The sequence below is a fragment of the Odocoileus virginianus genome, chromosome 6 (assembly GCF_023699985.2).
Source record: "Odocoileus virginianus isolate 20LAN1187 ecotype Illinois chromosome 6, Ovbor_1.2, whole genome shotgun sequence".
In the NCBI taxonomy this organism is placed as follows: domain Eukaryota; kingdom Metazoa; phylum Chordata; class Mammalia; order Artiodactyla; family Cervidae; genus Odocoileus; species Odocoileus virginianus.
In genome coordinates, this window is record NC_069679.1 from 3,838,048 (window position 1) to 3,859,441 (window position 21,394).

Sequence of the window (21,394 nt, forward strand, 5' to 3'; positions counted from 1 at the left end):
GCATTACTGGTAGGGGCATAGACTTGGATTACTGTGATATTGAATGGTTTGCCTTGGAAACAGAGATCATTCTGTTGTTTCTGAGATTGCATCCAAGTACTGCATTTTGGACTTTTGTTTACTCTGATGGCTACTCCATTTCTTCAAAGGGATCTTGCCCACAGTAGTAGATATAATGGTCGTCTGAGTTAAGCCCATTCCAGTCCATTTTAGTTCGCTGATTCCTAAAATGTCGATGTTCACTCTTGCCATCTCCTGTTTGACCACTTCCGATTTGCCTTGATTCATGGACCTAACATTCCATGCAATGGAATGGACGTAACATTCCTATGCAATATTGCTCTTTACAGCATTGGACTTTACTTCCATCACCAGTCACATCCACAAGTGGGTGTTTTTGCTTTGGCTCCATCTCTTCATTTTTTCTTTCTTTAGGCTTTGAAAAAGGTCTAAATCATTTTTTAGTACATGGGGGCATTAAAGCAGGCGGGAGTGGTATTTCTGGTTTTTTCTGTTTATTTTCTTTTCCTCACTTTGTTACCTGTCCTTGAGGTGGATTTTGATGTGAGTGCTTTTCCCTACACACCTTATTATTAAAATTGCTTTCCCATCAGTATTTTGATAACTTGCTACAGTTACACTTACAAAACCAATGTCTCATTACTAACTGAAACTCTTTCTTCCCCTTCACCATCCTAAGTAGGTGAGTCTGTCACCTCTTTGCTGACTTTTTGTTGTTTTTTTCTTTACTGACTGTTAACAAGGTCATAACTTGTTGAATGACCGATGTGTAGAGACTTGTGTGAGGCCCTAGTTTTTGATAGTCACAGTGAGTGAAGTGAAAGTCACTCAGTTGTTTCCGATTCTTTGTGACCCCATCAACTATAGCTCACCAGGTTCCTCTGTCCTTGGGGTTCTCCAGGCAAGAATACTGGAGTGGGTTGTCATTCCCTTCTCCTAGTGATCACAGTAGCTAACCTTTACTGAATGCTTTCTATGGGTCGGGCACTATGCAGAGGTCTTTAAATACATTGACTTAGCATGTTGATAGAGGTTAAGAGTTAGGGTTCAAGTGAGTTTGAGTCCTGGCTCCTCCACTTAACAGCTTTATGAATTTGGGCCCACTTAATTCTCTTAAATGCCTTAGCCTCCTCATCTGTAAAGTGAGGAGAATAATATTACTGCCTCATAGTGGGACTGAAAAGTAGCTTTTGTGTAAAGTACTTAGTGTCATTTACTCAATAAACACTTAATGTTAACTCTTACTAGTATTAATCTTCATATCAACCTAAGAGGCAGGGATTTTACAATAGAGCAAACAGGTTCAAAGAAATTAGATAAGCTTGCCTAAGATAACATATGCATATATGAAAACCAGGTTCAATTCCATGCCTGATCCCAGCCGGTTTTCTTAACCACTGGACTCTCTTCATCCCTGTAGAAAGGAAGTGAGGCTAACTGATAAACTTAGCCTTTGTCAAGTTGAAATACATGGTCAGTGTCCTCATCACTGGACAAAAATATTGCAACAGTGTCTGGCTGATGACTGTTTCTGCAAAACCTTGGTTATGTACATATACTGTGTTGTCTATCATTGGAGAACATTGTAATCCCAAAGGAAGTGAATTTAAATTTGTACATGTATTATACATAAAACTTTAATGTGAGACAGAATGCATATGTCTCATACAGACTCATAAAAATAACTTTCCTGTACCCACAAGAAGAATAAATGTTATACTGATATTTAATCTATTACAAAATCTGTTTTGTGTTAAGCTAGCTAAAGGTGACTTGGTTTAGATGGTATGATAATACTTTTAAGAAAGTTTATTTTCTTCTCTAAACATTTCCTAATACTTTTTCCTTCCACAGTAATAATAGGGAATTTGGTGTAGTATAAGGTAAGACCTGAAATCTACCTCCTTTCTCTTGCTGTTTTTCAAACAAGTAGTGCATAACTTTGAATAGTTAATATTGAACTCCCTTGTCTCTCATAACTATACTAATTTTTCTGGCTACGCAGGGGAGGAGGGCAATTAAGTATGTTAACTCTCTTGATTTATTTTAGTTGGAAATTCTTCCTCCCCCCCTCTTTTTTATTAAGTGTTGTGAATTTGGGTATTGGAGTTGCTAACTGAAAATGAAAGGTGGTGACGAGGGTTAGAGGGAGTTTGGGATTGACATGTACACACTGCTGTGTTTAAAATAGGTAACAAACTGAGATCTCTTGTTACAGCACAGGGCTCTCTACTCAGTACTCTGCAATAACCTGAATGTTTTATATCACTGAATCCCTTTGCTGTCCACCTGAAACTGATGCAGTATAGTTAATTAACTATACTCTGGGATAAAATAAAAATTTTTAAAAAGAAATGGGGGATTAAGAGAGAAGGGAACAAGAATTACTTTAGCAATATCTAAACTTGAAAAACATGCATTATTTTAATAAAAGAAAATTATGTGTCAACTCACAGTGAAGCTTGTCAGAGTGCTTGATTTTTGTAAAGTGTTAATAAAAGATGTCTGACTCCCTGGAGGGCCTTGGAGTTAGTTCTTGAGCAGGTTTTACTTTATATGTTGAGTCTTATGAGACCTAAAACTTGGGGGGGAAGTACTTATTTATTTATTTTTATTGAGGTATAATTGATTTTCAATATTAGTTTCAGGTATATAGCATAGGGATTCAAAATTTTTATGTATTCCGTTTAAAGTTACTATAAAATATTGCCTATATTCCCTCCTTGTTGTACAGTATATCCTTGTAGCTTATTTATTTTATAGACAGTAAATTTGTACTTTTTAATCCCCTTGATTCTATCTTGCCCATCCCCCTTTCCCTTTACTCATTGGTAACCACTAGTTTGTTCTCTGTATTAGTGAGTCTGTTTCTTTTTTGTTATTATGTTCGTTTATTTTTTAGACTCCATATATAAGTGAAATCATATAGTGTTTGTCTTTCTTCTCTGAGTTAAGCATATTATCCTCCAAGTCCATCCATGTTGTTGCAAATAGCAAAGTTTCATTTTTTAAAAGTGACTGAGTAGTATTCCATTGTATATGTATTTCATCATGTTTTCAGTCTTCCTAGACCCAAAAGATTGGTATCATTCAGGTAAGGGAAAGGTAATAGACTGGTTATGCATAGGGGCAAGTAGGGCAGTGGTTAAGGGCTTGAGTCGGGCTGCGAAGATTCACACTTTACCTCAACCTTTCACCAGCTCTCTAACTTTAGGCAGGTTACTGAGCCTGTGCCTCTGGTTCTTATTTCTGCAAGTGGCCATAATAGTTATATCTGCATCACTGATTTGTAAATGCATACTGATTCAGAAATGTTAAATATGAATTTTAGAACTTCAGAACTATGGAATCATTTATTCATTAGTTTCTGCTTTCTCATGTTGCTCCTATACCTACTTTAGTTTAGTCTCACAATTTCATCCCTGGACTTATTTTAGCTCTCCTTCAATGTCTTCCTTGCAAAGTAGCCTTTGTAATACTTGCTCCCAAGCATTACTTTGCACATCTTCATACCGAACTCTTAGCTGTGATATACACACATCAAGCTGCTCTCTTCTATTGCTCACCATTGTCCTGTAACAGAGCCCCAGTCCTGGCCTTCAGTATCATCCATTTTCTGGTTAACCTGCCAGTTAATCTCTTTCTTTTCTCTATATGAACCTTTCATTATTCTAGTTAAGCTCCTTTACACATTATTCACTGAACTCACTGTACACCATGTACTGTATAATAGGAAGGACACCTTCCTTCCCTGCCCATGTTGTCCTTTTTTTTTGGTTTAAGTTCCTTCTTTCCAGGGCCAGGTCAGGTACCCCTCCTGAAGAAAGTCATCTCTGACCACTTTCAGAGACCAGGACTTTCAGAAATTCAGAGATGAGAGACGCATTATATTACATATGGTTCACATTATTCATGACTGCTTTTCTGGTTTTTCTCTTTATGGATTCCCTCCTACCCTTTAAAATGCATTGTAAGGCCCAGGAGACAAAGGTGGGTTTGCTGTTATTCTTTGCTAATACCTCAATTCTCCAGTGTTTCTGTACTCAGTGGGTACTCAGTGGACGGTTTTTGATATGTTATGAAGTTGGTTTCTGTATATGACATGTATACATGTACCTGACATTTTAATTAAAGGTACTTCCTCCCCAGAAGTAAAATGAAATTAAATTTGCCACTCATCTATGAAATAATCTGAAAACTACTATTTTCAAAATAGTAGCCCTTACACTTTCCAGAATTGGATTTTAGCATTAACAGTTCCTAATAAATAATCAGTGATTAACATAGTAATAAAAATGATTCAACACTTGTAGAAAACAAGAACAGAGTTGAGCAATGTGCTTTGTGTGAAAATGTATGTGGTGTTGGTCCTTCCTTGTCATTAGGAAAGCCAATCCCCTAGACCTATGGGAAGATTCCTAGGACCACAGATCCAGTCTGATTGCTGGGATAAGGCCTCCCTCTCCTGTCTTAGCACCTCATTGCTAGTTTTGCATCACCCTTTTCCACAAACAGATAATTATTTGCATGTCTTAATAATAATTTAAAAGATGGTATTATTTGTAGATTTTATGTTGCTGCTTAAACATTTTAATTTAGAAAATGAGGCACTCTATTGGGTTTGGCACATTAAAGTAGGAAGAAAGTTCTGAGACTCTGGACAGGAGAGAGTTTAGCTTCTAAATTTTATACCCAGGACTTCACAAATTATCTGAGGATATTCAAGTATAGTGGCAGTCTTATCCCTTGGAGGAGGGAACAGCTACCCACTCCAGTATTCTGGTCTGGGGAATGCCATGGACAGAGGAGCCTGGCAGGCTACAGTCCGTGGGCTTGCACAGAGCCGGACATGACCGAGTGACTCACTGTAATCCTGAAGTCAGAGCAGGCTCTATAACTGATCGGCCCCCTGCGGGATGGGGACTCCTTTAAGCACAGGAGGTGCTTTCTTCCTTTCCCCTATATTTGTAACTTTTCACAGGGTTAAAAAGCCAAAGTTGAATAGAACTAAAGAAGGGAGTAAATGGCACAAGTTTGTTTTGTACTTTCTTTGTTACAGTGGTTTTAGGGAGTCTTGAAAGAAACTTTTTAAAAGCTGTTGTCACTGACTCCTTTAAGAACCTGGTGAAAGTGGTGGGGTCCTTGCCCTGGAGAAACTGCAGTAAGCTGAGCTGTGTTTCAAATACCAGAGTAGGTTAGGGGCTTAGTTGTTATCAGAATGAGACTGGGGGAAACAAAAAAGGTGTCTGTTAGGGAAGCTGGAAGGAAGGGAAAAGAAGTGTTCTACTTATTAGGCTAATGTGTTTGATTAATGCTGTATATAATTCTGCTTCATTTCTTTTAAGTGACTCAGTAGAGCAAAATGACTTTCTAAATAAATTGCATGAGCAATGTGTCAGATTTTGAAACAAGGAATTCAGTTTTTTTTACTTTGTAAGTCCTGTTCCTGTCTGCCCTCCTTTCCACTGCATCCTGTAATGAGTATCTCTGTTTTGTATTGAGTGCACTTGAGCCCTTCCAAAATCACCCTTTGTAGGCGTGTTGTATTCTCATAGGTCCATCTGTATTCTGATTCAGTTTGTATCTGTCAATGAATCTTCTCAAGTTTAGCAAACAGCATTCTCTCCATTTTAAATTCAGGCCTTCTCTATACATCTATCTCAGATATTCTTAATCCTAAGTAAGCTAACTCTCGTTCCAATTTCTTTCTACTCTTTTTTTGTGCATATTATTTATAGCACCTTTTACATTTCACAGTTAATAACCTGCAAATATCCACAGTTCAGTTTATTTAGTCCCTGGATTTAGTCAGTTTTGGTTAGCAAAATAGAAAATTAAATGCGTTATTGTAACAGGTTGTGATTATCTTTTACAGTTTAAGTCTTTTATCATGGATTATAGGAAATGGTTTAGACTAAACAGTCTAATGCTTAGTAAATTGCCTCTTTTGACATTTTAAAATTCATTTCCTTTAAGATTATTTTCAGATACTTAAAATAGATTGCTGATTGAAGCTATAATTGGTTGGTTTTTAGGTAATCTAATGTTGGAAAAACGTGAAACTTTATAGCTAAGAAGACAAATTAATAAATGAGCAGTGTTATGTGAGATGCCTTGGGCTTCTCTGCAGGAGTATTGAGTTTAGTTGGTGCATAATAGCTTTGTAAAGTTCTGCTCTGTTTGTTGATCAAAGGCATTTGGGAAATATATAGCTGTTAATATTTGACTAGAATAACTGATTTTCTTGTGGTTGCACACCTGTGTAGAGTCCGATTGTGATTTAATTAACAATATGGTGACAATGTTTTTATGTTGGTACTAAATAGTATCTAAACTGTTTGGTGCCTTACATTTACTTTAGTGTCTCTGTAAGAAGAGCTCAAAGAAGCCTAGTATCTGAGGATTGTCTTACTGTTGAATCCTCTCCTTCGATTGCTTGTAAATGGCTTGGAGAACTTTATTATTGAAACATCTTTTTTTAACAGTTCTGCTATTGCTAGGACTTGGTAGAAAATCAACCTAAGTGTTCCATTAAGTGGAATAATAGATAAGGGGCTTCTTTCAATGTACATTTTCTTGCAAGGAGAGAATTATTGCCTTTATTATAACAATAAAAAGATTGTTTAGGGAATTCTCTGGTAGTCCAGTAGTTAGGACTCTGTGCTTTCTTTGCTGAGGGCCTGGGTTCAATCCCTGGTCAGGGAACTAAGATACCACAAGCCCTGAGGTGGGGCCAAAAAAAAGATAGTTTATAATTCATTGTAAAGATAACCACTGCTTTGTTACTATTACACACTCAAGTGACAACACTGCCCTCCCATTTTATTGTCCTGTCCTTCTGGTTATTTTATTTCAGATATGTTGCAGCCTTGGTGTTAAGCCTAAGAGCATCTTTGCCACTAATTAGAACTGATTTCTGGGACTTGAGAAGAGTGTTGTGATCAGAAATTGATTTTTCACACCACTGCTATTACTTTCATAATCTTCCTTTTCAGCTGTAGCTTAAAATAGATGGTTTAACACATGACTTAGGTACTTTTATAGGTGAGCAAAGGAAGAGAAGCATCTATCATTTTCGTATTTCTCATACTTTAGCAAAAGTTGTATGTGTTGTTTTGGATATTGTGGCAAAGGGTATAATTTAATTTTCCTCTTTTCATGTGTAAGCCAAGATACTTTCAGGGTGGAAAAAAAATGCTCTATAAGACTTTCTTTTTTGAAAAAAGTATATTTACTCCACAGATCATGATTGAAAGCTGGAGTATAAACCCAACTCGTTCTCCCATCTTCTCATCTCCTCAGAGGCAGCCACCTATAAGAGTTTCTTGTGTGTCTTACAGATTCAGTTACATGCATAAAGACATAGACAATATGTATGGATATGTCCTATTTTCCACCTTTAAACAACTCAGATGGTAGCATGTTATTAACATCTTAGTTTTCTTTTTCCTGTAACAAATAATATGTCTTCTAATGGCTAAATAATGCTCCATTGAATGGATTTGGTTTGATATATAGGTTTTTTCCTGGTCTTTTGCTGTTGAAATAGCGTACCTTTTCCTACATGTGCATATGTATCTATAGGATAAAATTCTGTAAGAGAAATTGCTGGGTCAAAGAGAAATATGCCTTTTGCTTAAATTGCTTTCTGTAGAGGATGTATCAATTCAGACTGTTTGAAACAAAAGAAGGTGGTTGCTATTTGTTTTTGTTAGGTTGGTGCAAAAGTGATTGTGGTTTGGGACCCTGAATCATAGATCATTGTAACTCGGCTCAAGCACATCTGTATTCATCAGAATAGGAGCCATTACAGTGAGCACGCTTTTGCCAATGAGAAATAAATCTGTTTATTCCTGTAGCCTAAAAATCCATGGTTTGGAATTCCATGAACTCTTGGAAAGCGTTTTCTGCATCCTGCTGGTTGTGGAAGCATTTTCCCTGCAAAAAGTTGTCGAGGTGCTTGAAGAAGTGGTAGTCGGTTGGTGAGAGGTCAGATGAATATGGCAGATGAGGTAAAACGTTGTAGCCCAATTTGTTCAACTTTTGAAGTGTTGGTTGTGCGACATGTGGTTGGGCATTGTTGCAGAGAAGAATTGGGCCCTATCTGTTGACCAATGCTGGGTTTAGGCAAGGTGGTTTCAGGGTGCATCTCATTGATTTGTTGAGCATACTTCTCAGATGTAACGGTTTCACCAGGATTCAGAAAGCTGTAGTAGATCAGACAGGCAGCAGACCACCTGTGACTATGGGTATGTGTTTGGCTTTGGGTATGTGTTTGGCTTTGGAAAGTGCTTTGGTGGTGCTTGTCAGTCCCACCACTGAGCTGGTCATCGCACTTGTCGTATACAGCCCACTTTTCGTCTCATGTCACAATCCGATTGAGAAATGATTCATTGTTGTTGCATAGAATAACAGAAGACTGTTTCACATATAGTAATGTGTAGGTTTCAATGCTGTTCTCTCAGATCATCCCACCCTCTCCTCCCACTGAGCCCAAAAGTCTGTTCATTATGTCTGTGTCTCCTTTGCTACTTTGCATGTAGGATTGTCAGTACCATCTTGCCAGTTTCCATATATTTGCATTAATATGTGATATTTGTCTTTCATTTTCTGGCCTACTTCACTCTGTGTAATAGGCTCTAGTTTCATCCACCTCATCAGAACTGACTTAAATGTGTTCCTTTTTATGGCTGAGTAATATTCCACTGTGTATATATACCACAGCTTCTTTATCCATGCATCTGCCAATGAACATCTAGGTTGCTTCCATGTCTAAGCTATCATAAATAGTGCTGTAGTGAACATTGGGATACATGTGTCTTTTTTTCCCGATTATGATGCAGGCACCCAGAGCTGGTGCTCCGTGACAATATGGAGGGATGGGGTGGGGAGGGAGGTTGAGAGAGGGGTACAGGATGGAAGGGACAAATATATGCTTATGGCCAGTTCGCATTGATGTATGGCAGAAACCATCATAATATTGTAATGTAATTATCTTCCAATTAACATTTTAAGAAAAGGATAAGAGAAGACGACTCTTCAAACATTTTTTTTTTTTTTTTTTTGTAGTCAGCTCATGAAGCACTCACTGAGCTTTTTCACCTTTCCAATTTGCTTCAAATGCCAAATGACTGTACTAAGGTTGACATTGAGTTCTTGGGCAGCTTCCTGTGTAGTTGTAAGAGGATCAGCTTCGATGATGCTCTCAGTGGATTGTTGTCAATTTCTAGTGGCTGGCCATTTCACTCCTCATCTTCAAGGCTCTTGTCTCTTTTGCAAAACTTCTTGAACCACCACTGCACTGTACATTCATTAGCAGTTCCTTGACCAAGTGGTATTGTTGATGGTGTGAGTTGTCTCTGCTGCTTTATGACCCATTTTGAACTCAGACAAGAAAATCACTCCAATTTGTTTAGTCTAAAATGTGTATAAACAGCTAGTAATAATTAATTAGCAAAAAGCATAAAGTGAGAAATGCATGTTAAAATGGTGTATAACATAACATTTATTTAAGAATGTACTCCAGTATCAAATGGCAAAGTTCAACAATGCAAAACCGTAATTACTTTTGTACCAAACTAATATATCCTTTTAAACCCAAGACTTATTTTCAAAAATTTTTGATCTTATCCATGAAAAGTTTTATTTTTTAAATTAATTAATTTAATTGGAGGCTAATTACTTTACAATATTGTAGTGGTTTTTGCCATACATTGACATGAATCAGCCATGGGTGTACATGTGTTCCTCATCCTGAACCCCCTTCCCACCTCCCTCCCCAACCCATCCCTCAGCGTCATCCCAGTGCACTGGCCCTGAGCACCCCTTCTCCCATGAAAACTTTTAATTTGTGATTTATTTTGTAGTATGAATGAATCTTCATTTGTTCAAGAGTAATTTCTTTACCTGTTTGTTTTGATCTTGGAAATTGTGTTGCAAATATTTTTCCCTTTGTCATTTATTTCTTGATTTAGTTATTTATGTCTGTAGCCAGTTGATTTTGCTGTTTGCATTTAAATTGTTGACCCTGCAAGAAGTTATTTTGGCTTCCCTGGTGGCTCAGACGGTAAAGCATCTGCCTGCAATGCAGGAGACCTGGGTTCAATCCCTCGGTCAGGAAGGTCCCCTGGAGAAGGACATGGCAACCCACTCCAGTACTCTTGCCTGGAGAATCCCATGGATGGAGGAGCCTGGCGGACTACAGTCCATGGTGTTGCAGTCGGATATGACTGAGCTACTTCACTCAGAAATAAGATGGGATCCAACTCTTCTTTTTTTCTGGGGAAATGACAGTTACCACAAATATTTCTTGAATGATTCTTGCTTATCATGCAGTAAACTTTCATATATCTGAACTCTTTAATACTTCATTGTACTCAGTGCTTATATCAAATATTTATAATACCTGGGTAGGCCATTACCTTTCTCCACATTTACTCTTTATAAGAAAAAAAATTATTTTTTTTTTTTGGCTATTTTGTCCTCTTATTTTTCCATGTGAACTTTAAAATTGGCCTTTTCCTGTGCCATAGAAGTATCAAGAGGTGTTTTGTTACCATATGAAATTTATAGATTCAGTCTTCCATTTATTTACATAGTCTTTTGGTACCATAACATTTTATTTACATGGCTCTTAATAGATTTAAGTTTATTCCTAGGTATTTTTCTGTATTACAGATGGAATCCTTGCTGATTGTTTTGTATTTAATATGAAATGGCTGTTGGTTTCTGCATATAAATTATAACAGCTTATTGAATTCTGTTTCTATTGTGATTTTTCAGGTTATTCTAAATTGGATTGTAAATTGCCAGTTTGTAAATTAATAGAATTCTGTCAGAAGAACTGGAATATCTTCATTGTGATTTCATCATTTCTTTGCTGTAGTAAAAGGCCAAATTATAATTTTTAAAAAACAAGCAAACATACCAGAATGAAAATAGTCAATTTGATTAATTTGATTATTTTAATGGCAATCGCTTTTATTTTTTATTTGTTCAATATTTTAAACATTCAATTTCATTGAATGGCCCCTGTGTTGGAGATAAGATCTGGCCAGTGCTGGAGAGAATGCCAGACTGACTGTGTCTCTTCAGACCTGTCTTCTAAAGATGAAGATCATTCTGTGGTTGGCTTCAGTAGTAACTGTTTTTTAGAATAGCTAAAAATGCTTTAATATGGAACTGAACCACAAGAAATGGGAATTTTGCCTTAATTTTGGTCTGAATAGTGCTAATTGAGCTAAAATAAAATAATAGTTAAATAGAGTGAGGGAAAAGTGATTTTAGATACAAGAAAAAATGTTACATAATTCTTACAGTTTTCAATTTGAAGATGCGCTACATAACTTGTGTGAGTTGCTGAGACTTTTGTCTCACATTTTAGTTAATGTCGGGGCTTCCCTGGCGGCTCAGACAGTAAAGCATCTGCCTGCAGTGCCGGAGACCTGGTTTCGATTGTTGGGTTGGGAAGATCCTCTGGAGGAGGGCATGGCAACCCACTCCAGTATTCTTGCCTGGAAAACCCCCACAGACAGTGAAGCCTGGTGGGCTCCAGTCCATGGGGTCGCAGAGTCGGACATGACTGAGCAAATCACAAATGTGGGCATAAAAGGTGTTTACTGAAGCAGTGCTTCTCAAACTTTGCTGTGCATACTCATCGATCATTCTGATTCTGTGGGTCTGGAGTGGGCTCTGAGGTTCTTTATTTCTAACCAGTTTTCAGATGCTGCTGGTCCCAGACCATGCTTCAAGTAACCAGGTACTAAATGACCATCACTTTGATATGGTTTTCTAGATAAGCTGAACTATGTAAACTAAATATTAAACAGATCCCATTGATCAAATGCATCATTCTTTTTTTTTCTATTCCATAGATGGTTTCCCTGCTTATTAGAAATGCTGCATTTACTGACTCATTGTGGTGTCCTGCTTACTAGTGCATACACTCTACCTCAAGGAGCATGATGACATTCTGCCACCCTCTTCTCCCATCCAAATTTCAAATCTGTGACACTTCTTTTCATCTAATTTCTTAAGACCGGGTTGTTGTTCTTCACCTGTCTAGGTGTTGTTCTTCACCTGTCTTCACTTCCCATCTTTCAAGATCCACTTCAGATCCTAGCTTTAGGACATCTGTTTCAGCTGCTTTAGCCCACTTGGAACCATCTTTTCTCTAAACTTCAGTGTCTTTTAAAGTCAGTGTTTTACTTCTGTCTCTTGGTTTGTCTCCCTAGTTGGATTGTAGACCAGCTAAAGTGGAGGTGTCGCTCGGGGACGCTTCGCCTCCCCTTTATGACCTCTCCTCATGGACATGTAAAACCAGTGTGGACACTGTCTCTGAATCTGTAAACTTTGCTCTAAAAACCTGTTTCTATTCCTGTGTTCTTTGTAGCAGTGAAGACCAAAGATCTTAGAGTCAAGGGGAAATCCAGTCTTTTAACAAGTCCAGTTGCTTTTATATTTTAAGCATTTCATGAATCCATGCTTTTCTCTTCCTCTAGTCTAAGCTTAAGAGCAGCTTTCATGGACCAACCTAGGAGACTATGAACTAACCTGTCTGCATCCACTCTGTTGCCCCTTGCAGTCCGTTCTCACAACTGTAGTATAACTCCAGTCTATCATGTATGTTAGTGTCTCCAGAATTGTCTTTCATATGTTGCCTTTCTCTGTTTACCCCAATTTATAAACCTTATTTTACAGTATCTAGGGACAAGTCACTATGTTTTTCTGACCCAGTCTTCCCTTTACACTTTGCCTGAAAGAAAGTGAAAGTGAGACTCTTTGCAACCCTGTGAACTATACAGTCCATGGGATTCTCCAGGCCAGAATACTGGAGTTGGTAGCCGTTCCCTTCTCTAGGGGATCTTCCCAACCCAGGAATCGAACCCAGGTGTCCTGCATTGCAGGTGGATTCTTCACCAGCTGAGCCGCCAAGGAAGCCACACTTTGCCTAGTTAGTCCCTTTTTACCCTTCAGAATACAAGTCAAGATTCCTTTACTTGGGAAAGTATTCCTTGATGCTTCCCTGGAACCAGAGAGATTTTTGAAGGAAAAACAAAGCAAATCAACAAACCTTTGATGGCATCTCTTTGTTTTCAGCATAAAGCAAGATTGGCACTTGGTCAGGCCTTCTGTTTACATCTGTTAATCGTTTGTGTGTTATCAGTTGTTAAAATCACTGATGTTTGAATTAATTCTTTTTGTTCTAGTAGGCCTCTATTAAAAACAAACAGCAAACAAAACCAGCCTACCAAAAACTACTTGTTAACAAAGCAGAAAGACATTAATTGGTCCAATCACTTTAAAACACTAGGACTTAATAGGGGTGAAAATCAGTGTTAATTGGATATTATGGATTTATTTTTAATGATTTTTTGTTTTATTAAAAAAAAATAAAAGCATGCATACTGTGAAGTATAAAACTATGTCTTATAGGTTTGTTATCATTTAAAAGTTAATACACTTTGTTTTATCACATTCAGGTTTACAGAAAAGTATTGGGTTTTTACGTTATATCTAATAAGTCATCAAACCTAAGGTTATTTAGATTTTGTCCTGTTATTTTCTAAGAGTTTTATAACTTTGTATCTTACATTTAGATCTGTGGTCCATTTCAAATGAATTTTTGTGAAAAGGTTAAGGTCTGTAGATTTCTTTTTCTTTCTTTCATACATGGATATCCATTTGTTTCAATACCATTTGTTGGAAAGACTGATCTCTTCATTGAATTGTCTTTGCTCTTTTGTCAAAAGACTGCTTGACTATTTGTGTGTGGGTTTGCTTTTAGATTCTTCCATTGATCTATTCTTTTACCACTATTATACTGTCTTGATTACTGTATCTTTTTTGGGGGGGGGCACTGTTTTTAATTGAAGGATAATTGCTTTATAGAATTTTGTGGTTTTCTGTCAGACATCAACAAGAATCAGCCATAGGTACACCCATATCCTCTCCCTGCTGAACTTCCCCCCCCATTCCACCCTTCTAGAGTGTCACAGAGTCGTCGTTTAAGTTCCCTGAGTCCTGCAACAAATTCCCATTGGCTAGCTGTTTTACATGTGGTAATGTAAATTTCCATGTTATTCTCCATACATCTCACCCTTGCCCCCCTCCCCTGCCCCTGTGTCCATAGCTCTGTTCTCCACCTCTGTTTCTCCATTGCTGCCCTGAAAATAAATTCATCAGTACCATTTTTCTAGATTCCATATATATGTGTCAGTATACCTTAATTTCTCATTCTGACTTACTTCACTCTGTATAATAGGCTCTAGGTTTAGTAACTAGTGAAGTTGAATGGAGCATGTCAGTCTCCTAACTTTATCGGTATTGTTTTATAGGTATTTTCTTGAAGAGACCTCTAGTCTTTCCCTTTCTATTGTTTTCCTCTATTTCTTTGCATGGTGACCAAAGCCATCCCCAAGGAAAAGAAATGCAACAAGGCAAAATGGTTGTCTGAGGAGGCCTTAGATAAATGATGGAAAAAAAAATTATGTAAATATGGAGAAAGCTACTAGATGCTGGAAAAATTTTTTTTAGAGTTAAGGGTAGGCAGATAGTATGGAATTCCAGAATACCAGAATATGCAGAGAACCGGAATAACCTAGAGACATAGTTAGAAAATGATGTGTCAGGCAGTGGTCTTGTAGTAAAACACATGAGACATGGAGATGAGTGATGCAAGCGATCAGTGCTTCTCATCCTCTCTTAATTCCGCATTTCAGGGTCCCAAAGTCCTGAGATGATAGCGAGTTTGCAAAAGTTTACAGGCTATTCCAGTTGGATTTCTTTGCAGTGAAACTTTCTTGTTCCACAGCTCTTGGATAAGCACAAGAATACGGAGAGCATGGTAGAGCTTCTGGACTTGTATCAGATGGAGGACGAAGCCTACAGCAGCCTTGCAGAAGCCACAACTGAACTCTATCAGTATTTACTGCAGCCATTTCGAGACATGCGAGAACTTGCTATGCTACGAAGGCAGCAGATCAAGGTATTTTTTTTTAAACCTGAAATGCAACCTACCTATTTCGTAGTTCTCAGTCTGGCTGGCTATGCATTTTAATTATTAGAGGAGCTTTTATAAATGTAGATATCTGGTCCATTGTTCCCAAAGATGCTAGTTTGGTAGTTTTGTGTTACACAGAGCCTGAATACCTTATTTTAAAAGCATCTGAAAAGGTGACTCTGCTGAATAGGCGGGGTTGAGAGGACCTTGTCTAGCCTAGTCCTAGACTTCTTTAGCAGGAGTTTGGGGAACATATGTTTTGGGAGGACCTCTTTAAAAGTTATAAGGCTTTAATGGTAGACTTTTAAACTTCATGACATTTGATTTTTGTGTGTAAAGTAATACTACATTTTTTGAGGTGAGTGTTAGGGGTTTGGTTTTATAGCTGACCTAAAATCAGTGTTGCTATTTAATTCACATGAAAATATTGCTGAACTAGGATATTAAAATTTTTTTGCATAATGGGTTAATTTGGAGCATTATTTAATAAATTTATATGTGAGAAATTACTAATTATTCTGAGAACCTTATGCTTGGGGGCAAGAATGAGTGTATATTTGAAAAAGTATAATGTAAAGCATGTCTCTGTGTCTTTTTTCCTTTAATGAATCAACATGGAGCCATACAGACCATCACATAATTGATATGTTCTTCTTTATTAATAATTTTGAAAAATATGGGCATTTTGAAAAAAAATGGAAGTTTTACCATAAAACTTGGCATTTTGGTTAAAGTGATAAATAGTAACTAAGAACTTTTAGGCATTACAGTTTCCTTCAATTTTTAAAAATGAACTGTAGAATTTTTGCCCATTGAAAACTTGACTGGAAGGCCAGGGATGAGCTAGAAGACATGGAGGCCCCATCTTCTTCTAAACTAGGTTGCAGTGTAGAGCAGACATAATATATACAGCTTAACATTGACTATCAGAGTCTGTGTGAATTTTTGCTTTCATATTAATTATTAATATATCATGATTTGTATAGGAGAAGGCAGTGGCAACCCACTCCAGATCTCTTGCCTGGAAAATCCCATGGACAGAGGGGCCTGGTGGGCTGCAGTCCATGGGGTTGCTAAGAGTTGGACATGACTGAGCAACTTCACTTTCACTTTTCACTTTCATGCATTGGAGAAGGAAATGGCAACCCACTCCAATATTCTTGCCTGGAGAATCCCAGGGACAGAGGAGCCTGGTGGGCTGCCGTCTATGGGGTCACACAGAGTCAGACATGACTGAAGCGACTTAGCAGCAGCAGCAGTATGACTTATGCTGAGTATTAACATTAGCAAATTGATTGAACCGCCATGTCAGACTGTACTGTCCACTAACATCACTTAATACTCCATTTTTTTCTCCTGGGAAGCAGAATATAGGTGAAGAGAAACTGCCAATGTATTTTTTAAACTGGTAATATTTTCAGAGGTAAAAACGGTATTTTACTGCATTGGTCCTCTGATGCCTCTCAACTATAATGATGAGCTAGAAAGAGAACAGGAACAAATTTGTGCCAAAAATTCAACTACTTAGATGAAATGGACACATTTCTTATGGAAATACAAATAGTCAAAATAGGTTCAAAGGAAAATAGAAAAAATTTGGTAACTTGATATTAACAAAGTTGAATTCATAATTTAAAACCTTGAGGTAAGCATTATCCAAATCAAATGACATTACAGAGAAAAAGAAAACTACAGATAAATATCCCTCATGAATGTAGATGTAATAATCTTTAATGTAGTATTGAAAAATAGGATTCAGTAATATACCATAACCAGGATTTATCTCAGAAAGACAAGATTGGTTTAACATTACAAAAAGTAATCAATGTAACTCACAATATTATCAATAAAGAAAAAAAAAATCAGTGTCTGTGGGTGCATGAATGCATTTGATAAAGTTCATTGCCCATCCATGGTAAGATTTCAGCAAAGTAGGCAGAGAAGGGAACTTCCTTGACCTGACAAAAATGAAAGTGTTAGTCACTCAGTCGTGTCCAACTCTTTGTGACCCCATGGACTGTAGCCCGCCAGGCTCCTCTGTCCATGGAACTCTCCAGGCAAGAATACTGGAGTGGGTAGCTATTCGCTTCTCCAGGGGATGGATCTTCCTGACCTGGGGATCAAGTTTGGGTCTCTTGCATTGCAGGCAGATTCTTTACTGTCTGAGGTACCAGGGAAGCCCATCCTTGACCTGATAAAGGATATTGTGTAGAGCTCATTTAACATCATACGTGATGATGAATGATTGAATTCTTCCCCCACTAGACAAAATTGTCTGCTCTCACAATTTTTATTCAGTATTTTTCTGGCATTGGGGGAAAAAGTAAAGCTTTTTGTAATTCGTAGAGTATGTGATCACACATGTGAAAAATAAGAATCTAAAAAAGCTACTGGAAGTAATCGGTGAGTTTAGTTACAAGGTCAATATTTAAAAATTCAGTTGTATTTTCTGTCTTCTAGAAATGAAACTGAAACAAATTTTTAAAAATGCTTGAAATGTTTAAAGATAAATTTTATAAAATCTATTAAAGGACTGTATACTGAAAAATTAAAATTTTGCTGAGAGAACTTAAAGCATACCTAAATAAGTGGGAGATAGACCATGGTAATAGATTGGAAGAAAATCTATTAACAGTAGTCAGTAATGTTCACATGTCAGCTCTCAATGGATCTGTAGATGCAAATTAAAATTCCAGTAGGGTGGTTACATATTCAATTAGTTTTTCACAAAGGTACCAAAGAATTCAGTAGGGGGAAAAAATAGTCTTATCAACAAATGTTGCCAGAAGTGGATATATATATATAGAAAAAATGAACCCTAGTCTTCCTTATGTTACACCATATACAAAAATTAATTTGAATATATCTTAGACGAAAACATAAAGCTTATAGTATAAAACTTTTATAAGCAAACTGCTAAAGGTTTTACAGTCTTTGGGAAGGAAAGGCAAATGTTTTTTTAGATACGGTGCAGAAAACTTGACCCAAAAACTAATAAAAAGAATGATAAATTGGACTTCACTAAAATTAAATATTTTGCTATTTGAAAGATTAAGAAAATGAGAAGGCAGGCCATACACTAAGACAAAATAACTTGTAATATCAATATATCTGAGAACAGAACTGTGCAACTCAGTAAGATAAAATCCCCAAATTTTCAATATGAGCTAAATATTTAAAAGGACACAAAGAAATGACCAGTAATCACATATAGAGATGCCCAACACACTCACCTAGGAAATACACAGATTGATACCAGAATAAAATACTGTACATACTCACCTAGGAAATAGAGATGATAGCAGAGTGTGACAGTGTTACACACTCACCTAGGAAATAGAGATCGATACCAGAGTGCGACAGTGTTACACACTCAGCTAGGAAATAGAGATCATCCCAGAGTGCGACAGTGTTACACACTGATTATTCAGGTGAGTGTAATGAAATATTTAGCCCTCCCAAATGGTATTGAGGATGCAGAGTAGAGTAACTGGAATAGTCATACATTGCTAATAGGATTTTAAAGTGGTACAGCCACTTGGGAAAACAGCTTGACAGTTTCTTCAAAAATTAAACGTATACAGTTGAACTTTGAACAGCCTTTGGGTGTGGTTCCAGTACCTGCCATTTATACCAGAATTCTCAGATGTTTAATGGCAAAATAGCTTTCCAGATCCATGGTTCCCCATCTGTGGATTCAACAACAGCAGATCTTATAGCACTGTAATATTTGTCGGGGCAAAAAATCTGCATAGAAGTGGACTCAGGCAGTTCTAACCTATGTTGTTCAAGAGTCAGCTGTACATATCTTACAACTCAGCTGTTTGTCTCCTAGTTACCTATACAAGAGAAATGAAAACATCTGTTCACAAAAGAAAAAAACTGCCAGTGTTTTTGCCGACTGTATTCCCAGTAGCCCCATACTGGAACAGCTCAAATAACCATCAATAGGTGAATGAGTAAATAAAATGTGGTATATCCATATGATAGAATAATATTCGACAATACAAAAGGTGGTCTTCCCTGGAGGCTCATGGGAGGTAAAGAATCCACCTGCCAATGCAGAAGACGCAGGTTAAATCCCTGGGTCGGGAAGGTCACCTGGAAAAGGAAATGGCAACCCTCTCCAGTATTCTTACCTGGAAAATTCCATGGACAGAGGAGCCCGGTGGTTTACAGTTCATGGGTTCACAGAGTCAGACATGACTTAACAGCTAAACAACACAGGACACAGCAAGATAGACACACCTCAGAGTCATGCTAAGTTGAAGAAGCCAGATACAAGAGAATATATGCTGTGTGAAGGGATGGATGGCAAAGTGGTATTGGAATATTTTGGAGGTGACAGAAATGTTTTGTATCATGATTGTAGTGGTTGTTTCTTGGGTTTATAGCAATCAAAACCCATCAAATCACATACTTTAGGTGGATTGAGTCACTTGATTTTATGTAAATTAATTAAATCCTGATTAAACAGCTTACAAAAAGTTGTGCTGAGCGAAAGATGCCAGACACAGAGTATAAACTACGCCTCCATTTACATGGAATTCTAGAAAATTGTTCTGAAGAGTTGTTGCCTGTGGTGGGGCCGGGGAGATTCTCTGAGAGGAAGCAGATGTAACAGAATCCTTTGGAGAGATTGATGTGCTTTAAATCTTGATTATGGTGGCTGTTAACATGGATATAAAACTTTGTCAAAATTTATGTTTAAAACATGGGTACATTTTGTTGTATATAAATTATAACTCAGGTGATTTTTAAAAAGAGGAATGAGCAGAATGTACAAGTTTATGTAGAGACACAAGATGAGGCGATCAGCATAGCCTGAAGACATATGGTAAAAGAGGGATTAGTGAGCTTCACTATTGAAGAATAAGAATTCAGTAGGAAGTGAGTACATATGTTTGTATTAGAGATTGGAATTGAGAATATTCCATATATATAAAAATAGGAATGGTATAATAAACAGGCATAGTACTTGGGTTTTTAGACACAGTATTATTCAAACCTTACCCAGTCACCAACCCAGCACCATCTGTGGAGGCCAATAAGTGGTATGGCTGGGACTGAAACATTTGACTGCAAAGCCTCTTCTATTAGTTTTTCCACAGGGTGTGAATTGTTTCATATGCCTCAGGTCTAAGGATTTGTAGGAGAGAAGGTATGGTCAGGACCTCGAAAGCTGTATCATCCTATGGAATTTGACCTTTATTCTTTAGCCTCATCCCTTTCAGAAGCTCCCAGACTTTAATGTACTGGTTCATTAACATGTGAAAAATGTGACCCCCCACAGACAGGGAGCATCAGTATCACTTCAAACCTTGTTAGAAATACAGATTCTTAGGCCTTACCTCAGATACCCTTAACTGAAACTCTAGGGAAGAGCTCAGCCATCTTTGTTGTAACAAGTCTTCCTGGTCAGTATGACACGCTGTAAAGTTGAGAACCACACGTCTAATAAAATCTGAAACAGCTGAGGTATGGAGCGCACTAAATTTTAAGATACATTCACTTTGGGCCTCAGTTTCCTCATCCATAAAACAGAAATTAAACTAGATGATCCTTGGGGAATTCCCTGGTGGTGCAGTGACTAGGACTGTTCACTGCTGGGGGTCAGGGTTTGATCCCTAGTTGGGGAGCTAAGATCACATAAGCCATACAGCACGCCCCCCACCCCAAAAGAGAGACAAGCTTAAATAAATAAGTAAAAGTAAATAAACTAGATGATCCTCTTTAGATTTTTAAACCCAATGTCTTAATGAGTCACAGTGAGTTCACCTACTGATAGTCTTCCTGGATTAACCATAAGCACTTCAAACACATTGTCCAACTTATTTTTAATAACTTGCTGAAAGTACATAAGTTAAAAACTAGAAGGCACCCTCAGCTTTTTCCTCCCCTTTGCAGCCAGTCATATCATTTTGCAATTTGACTATTTTCTGGTTGTAATTCGAATATACTCTTCTTCCTCCACCCTCCCCTCCCCCAGGGAAATCTGTAGGTGTCTTTGTGTGAAATAGAAAAAGACCCATCTCCACACTGCTCCAGCAGACGAGTGGGCGTATGCAGCAGTACAGATGGCTTGGCCAACCTCCTGGTTTTGTGCAGCATGCAGTTTTTACATCATTGGACCACTATATACTCTACTGTGTACATTGTGAAATATATAGTGCTTGTTGTTTCTGTTGTTCAGTTGGTAAGTTGTGTCCAACTCTTTGTGACCCCATGGAGCCCCTTTGTGAGCCCACCAGAATCTGTCCATGGGATTCTCAGGCAAGAGTACTGGAGTTGGTTGCCATTTCTTCTCCAGGGTATCTTCCCAACCCAGGTATCGAATCCACATCTCCTGCTTGTCAGGAGGGTTCCTTACCA

The 21,394-nt window shown here is 37.6% G+C and overlaps 1 protein-coding gene across 2 annotated transcripts in view; it reads left to right on the forward strand.

The window, feature by feature from the left end:
* Positions 1-21,394, forward strand: part of JMY (junction mediating and regulatory protein, p53 cofactor) — a 73,704-nt gene that overhangs the window by 10,895 nt on the left and 41,415 nt on the right. For both annotated transcript variants that reach the window (XM_070468604.1, XM_020897766.2), the window contains exon 2: positions 14,834-15,007. In XM_070468604.1, the coding sequence (XP_070324705.1) occupies positions 14,834-15,007 (174 nt within the window). The remainder of the gene's footprint in view (positions 1-14,833; positions 15,008-21,394) is intronic.